Source organism: Malurus melanocephalus, unplaced genomic scaffold, assembly GCF_030028575.1.
Source record: "Malurus melanocephalus ecotype Western Australia unplaced genomic scaffold, MMel_1.1 scaffold_462, whole genome shotgun sequence".
NCBI lineage: Eukaryota > Metazoa > Chordata > Aves > Passeriformes > Maluridae > Malurus > Malurus melanocephalus.
In genome coordinates, this window is record NW_026623694.1 from 294,065 (window position 1) to 299,595 (window position 5,531).

Genomic DNA, 5,531 nt, shown 5'->3' on the forward strand with positions numbered 1-5,531 from the left:
CGAACCCATCGAAACACCACTTCACATCACTTTTCCAGCGTTTTCCCGTTTAGCAGCTCAGATTTTAGAGCGAATCAGCCGTGAGTCGCTGCTCTAGGCGGGCTGGGGAGGGGGCCGGGGGGGCGCTGCCCGAGGCCGAGCCGCGTACCCCCGTCTTGTCGGGGTGCCCCGCGTTACCTTGCCGGCGGCCCGCGCTGTCGGGGCGATGGAGCCGCGGCCCTGATGAGGATTGATCACCTACCCCCGGCCCTACCCTTGTATGTGCGCGCAAAGCAACTGCGTAACCAGCCCGGCGCCAATCCCCGGCCGCTCCCCGCCTGACTGACAGCCGCCCGGGCAATGGCAGCGCGGGGCGACGGCTCCTCCGCACCGCCCCGCGCCGCTCCGCGCTCCCCCGCGCACCGACCCCGGCCCCGCGGAGCTCCGGCCGGCGGAGCGAGGGGTCCAGGGGCGGGCGCGCCGTGCCCCGCGCAACCTCCGCGGAGAGGGCTGCTGGGTGGGAATTGTTGGACAAGTCCGGGAGCGGGGGGGCCGCTCCGCGCCCGCGCAGCTCTGCCCCCTCCTCGGGAAGTCCCCCACGCCGCTCCGCGCCGCCCTCCGCGTCCCGGCCGCCCCAGGAGACAGCAGAAAAAGTTTCGGCCGCCGCCTTCGCCGGCACGGAGGGCGCTCCTGTGGAGGGGAGGCGGCGTMGCGGCCCCCCCATCCCGATGCCCGGAGGCTCTCCCAAACTTTGTGCTTTAAATTCCCAATAAAACTACAGCGACCGCACCTTTCCCCTGTCCCGAATTTAGGGGCTGCTACGCGCCTCGGAGGGCGAGCGGGCGGGGACCGCACGGCAGCGGCGGGGACAGGGCCGAGGTGACACGGGGCCCTCCGCGCCGCTCCGCGGGGCCCCACTCGCTGCTCCAGGCGGCGGGGTCGGGGCGCGGCGGCGGCGGAGCGGCCCCGGACCTCTGAAGAGGCTCCGGTGCGCGGCTTTTGTTGGTCTCCCCAAATCAACTCCCTCTAATTGCAGCGGAGCTGAAAGCGAGCTAATGTTCAAAGGCGCTGCCCGCCGGCCCCGATCGGAGCGCGGTCTCCCGGGGAGAAGACTTTCCCCCCCATTTTATTTTGTTTTTGTTGGAGGKTTTTTTTTKYCCCCCCCTTCTTTTCAAATCTTTTCTCCTGTGCGAGGAGGGAACCGTCTAAGCCGGGCGGGAGGGAGCCGATGAGCCGATGAGCAGAGAGAAGGAGGTTAGCAAGCTCCTCCGCTCTCCCGCAAAAGTCAGCGACACGGGCACTTCTCCCCATAACAAAGGCGCCGCGGCCCATTCACAAAAAAAAGCAAAGGGAGGAGGAGGAGGGAGGAGGAAGAGTTTGCGGGGGCAGTTCTCCCCCCTTCCAGCCCCTCTCCCCCGTTTTGCCCCGCTCCTGCCAGGGCAGTTCCTGGCTCGGGCTGCGCTCCCCCCGCCCCCGCCGCCTTCCCATCACTTCGCCCCGCCGGAGCAGCCCCGGTCCCGGCGGGCAGGAGCCCCCCCGAGGCTTTTCCCCCCCACACACACCAGGGGGTATCCATGCCCCCCCAAGCCTCCCGCAACTCCCGCGGTTGCCCAATCCCCAACTGCGGACGCCTCCCCGCAGGCTCGGCCGGGGGCTGCGGGCAGGGCGGGCGCGGGGCTCGCCACCCCCCCGAGGTGACGGTCCCGGCGACTCCGATTCCCCCTTCCCTCCGCCGGACGGAGCCGGCGCCCTCCCCGCTGCGCCCAGGTAAGGTCGGGCAGGGCGGGAGCTGCGGGTGGGCAGGGGCTGAGCTGCGCGACCCCGGCCCCGGCGGAGAAGGGCAGGGGCAGTTCGGTCCGGCTGCGGGGCGGGGGCCTCCTGCGGCCGGTTTGCGGGGCTGGGGGCGAAAGACCGGGGACACGCACACTTATTATTGCCTCAGCCCAGCGACTGAGTTACTTTTTTCGCTATAAAAGCCAGGCAAACACCGGCTCCCCCAGGAGGGGAGGATGCCCGCTCGCGGTCYCCCCTCGCCCCAGGGACAGCCCCACACTTCGGGGCTCAGCAGATCCCGGTGCCCGCTGCGGCTTTGCCGTCCTCTTCCCTCCCGAGCCTCCGCCTCTCTCCGCAGCCGCGGAGCCTTCGGAGCGTGTTTCCTCCCGTCCCCAGCCGCTGAATTTTTACGGGAGGGCAGAAGAACACGGCGGACACCGCTGCTCCAGCCCTCCCGGCGCCGGGGTGCTCCGCGCATCTTCCCAAACTTCTCACGGGGCCAAACCCACCTGCGGGCCCCGGGGCAGCCCCCGGTTTCCCAGGCCGGTCCATCCCGCGGCCCCCGCGGCCGCTCGCACAAAACCGGGTGCTTCCCTCCTCCACGGGGGACTTTTTTTGGTGAGAGCGGAAGGGCGCAGCGCGGAGCGGGCCGCGGGCCGCAGTTGCACCTGGAGCCCCCGGCGTTTTTGGGGTTCCCCGCGGAACGGCAGCCGCCACCCCGCAGGGTTCGGGCTCCTTCCTCCCGCTCCGCTCCCCGCGGGTGCGTTCCGCGCCCTCCCCAGCCGGGCTCTGGCCACGCATCCCCCATCCGCCGGCGGGCGGCACCGACTCCTCCGGGAAAAGTTTTACCTCCCCTTCCCCGAGTTGCTTTTTATTAAAATCAAACGAAAAAACTTTTCCGTCTGCTGGGTTTCGTTGCGAAGCGGAGGCAGCCGGAGAGGCCCGGGGCGCGGAGCCCCGCTGCCCCCCTCCCCCCCGGGATCGGTCCCTTCCCGCCCCCCGAGCCCCCTCCCCGGCCGCCTGCGGGTGGGAGGGGTGAAGGGAGTTTCCCAGGTAAAGAGGAAAGCGGCAGTTACGGTAAGAAAGATTCGGGTTTTATTGAAAATTTTATATATGACTCGGTGTTGTAATAAATAAACGAGACGAGCTCCACGAAGGGACGATGCGAGCGCGGGACACGCTTGGGGGCACACGGACGGGGCGGGGTGCGGGGCGCGCAGGGGAACGCGGCCGGGCACAATAAATAACGCGGAGCGGGCGGCGCGGTCCGGTCCGGTCCGGTCCGCGGGGGGACGCGGGTGGGAAGTGTCGCGCTGTCCCGGGCCGGGCCGGGCTCTACCCCGGGCTGCCCCACTCCGCTCGCAGCCGCTCCCAGGGTTTTGTGCCAGCTCTGGGGGAGAAGCCCCCCGAGCAAACCAGAGCAGCTCGGCTCTACTCCCGGGGAAATGTAAAACTGATGTAATAAACCACTGGTAAATACAGCACATTTTTAATAAYAACTGGGGTGGATCTGACCTAACTATAAAATGTAGGTAGCTTATTAAGTATTACATATGGCAGGACTAGATGAAACCATTCCCAATGATTTTTTTTTCCTATATCCCCCTCTCTAATCCTATTACGACAAAAACATTTTTATTTCAAAACTCAGCCCTCCTCCAGCTACAGAAACCAGRACAGACTATTTCTTCTCCTCCTTCCGCCCATCTCCGGCATCGCCCGCACGCCAGGGGTCTCGGCGATTCCAYTTCCAACGCTTTCGGCAGGAGAGCTGAGCCCACACGGAAATCATGGGACAACGCGAGTTCGCTTGAATGGAAAACAAAAAACAACGGAGTGGGGCCCGGCGCAGCCTAGATCTGGCCTAAGAAAATGGAAAAAAGTTTAATTTTTTTTTTCAAAACATCTTTTTTTTTTTTTTCCCAGTCTCGTGTCGGCATTTTAAAAACGTAAGAAAGCCGCGCTGCGATTTCGCTGCCGCCGCGGGAAGGCCGCTCACTGGAGAACGCACTTCTCTTCCTTCTTGGCCATCTTGCCTTTGTTTTGCTCGAGGGTCCTCTCCAAATGCTCGTCCTCTTCCTCGGCCCTGCGGAAAGAGGCGGCGGGAGGCGCGGTGAGGAGCTGCGCGGGATGCAGCCACACCGAGCTCCCCCACGGCCACGGAGMCCGCGGACTCGGACCAAACTTTCCGCGGGGACCCCCCCATTGCCCGACTCACTGCTTCTCCTGGGCGTCCAGGTCYCTGACCAGCGCGTCCCGTTTGTTAACGAGAATAACGAGTTCGTCCAGCAAAAGCTGCTCTCGCCTCTTCTGCGCCTCGGTCTTCTGCCAGTCTGCGGGAGAAGCACAGCAAGAGCAGCGGTGAGAGCCGCGGCCGCCCCGAGCCCGCTGCAGCCCGGCCTGGCACGGCCTGGTGCAGAATGGCACGGCCCGGCTCGGCACAGCCTGGCACAGCCCGGCCCGGCCCCGGCCTCTCTCCCCTGCGAGATTACCAAGCACAGCCCGACAGCGTTTCGCCCACCTTGGCTTGGGGGAGCCCAGCAGTGATTTTGGGGTCGTTTGGGTGGGTTTTTCTTTCCTTTTAAATTTTTTTTTTCCTTTTTAGTGTAAAATCTGTTTCGTTTTGCTCACACCTGTGTCTGTGGCAGGGTTTGCCCTCCCGGAGGAATGCCCGCTGCCCGCAGCCCGGCTCCTCCGTGCGCGCTCCTCGCCCGCTCTCAGCGGCTGGAGGAATCTCACACTGCGCACCAGATGCTCCCGCAGTAACTTTAAAGCCAGGTATCGCTTAATTAGCATTTCCCACTTTGAAGTAAAAATACACTTGCTACAGAATATCGCGGGGCCCCTCCACCCCCGGCGCTGGCAGCCATTCCGCCTCGCTATTCCCAACGGGAATTGCTGTGGCCGGAGCCCGGCCCGGTCCGGTGCAGCCCCCCGGGGCCGCCCGCAGCCTCGGGCTCTCCAGCCAGACCGAGAGGGCTTGTCGCTGTCAGTCAAGCCCCAGCCTTCCCCGCCTCCCTCATTAAGAAGGTAAACAATGAAAAGCAGGAGCAGTAGATTATGAGGGAGATAGCAGGACAATTGAGGAGCGGGAGGGAAAGAGGACACCAGCTCCAAAAAAAAAATAAAAAAAATAAAAAACCACAGGGAGAAGCCATCGCCACCGGGCCGGCGGTGTCCTCCTCCTCCCCGGCCGCGCTTCCCGAAGGCGAAGGGGAGAGAGGGTGCAGTCCTTTTGGCTTTCTCCCCCACCCCCCCGCGCTCTCCATTGCCCTGGGCGATCATGTTAAAACTCACATGGCTGGTGCTTATTCAGATAACCCGAACAATGCTCCCCACCGGTTACCATGTGAATCTTCACAAACCCCGCAAGAATGCGGTGGTTCAAATCCCCCTGACCCCCCTCCAAAGCCAAATTTATTCAAGACAGCAAACTGCTCAGAAGCTTTATGAAAGCAAGTGGTGCTAGAGGGAATTCAGCCTTGTATTTACAAATTAAAAATTAGATGCATCATCATGCAATAAAGGTTGGAAGAGCGGCAGAAAGGCAGGAATGTGTAACCGCTTTTATCGCGCCCTCCTCGCCGTCTGCCTGGGCACACGGGCCCACGAGCGAGCTCCAGGAAAAGCAGGAAAACCCACGGACAAACGCGTGTGCAGCCACTGCGAGCAGCCAGCGGCACGGACAGCGGGGGAACCGCTGCGGTGGCACCGGAGCCCTTCCCGGAGCACCGGCCTGGCAGGGCACCGCCGCAACTTCCCGGGAGATTTTATTTTTC

The 5,531-nt window shown here is 63.8% G+C and overlaps 1 protein-coding gene across 9 annotated transcripts in view; it reads right to left on the minus strand.

Moving 5' to 3' along the window:
- Positions 1-2,824: 2,824 nt before the first annotated feature.
- The window catches only part of EHBP1 (EH domain binding protein 1), a 196,459-nt gene continuing 193,752 nt past the window's right edge, over positions 2,825-5,531 (minus strand). For all 9 annotated transcript variants that reach the window (XM_057380587.1, XM_057380582.1, XM_057380586.1 and 6 more), the window contains 2 exons: positions 3,971-4,085; positions 2,825-3,838 (listed from right to left, as the gene is read on the minus strand). In XM_057380587.1, the coding sequence (XP_057236570.1) occupies positions 3,748-3,838; positions 3,971-4,085 (206 nt within the window). In that variant the 3' untranslated portion in view covers positions 2,825-3,747. The remainder of the gene's footprint in view (positions 3,839-3,970; positions 4,086-5,531) is intronic.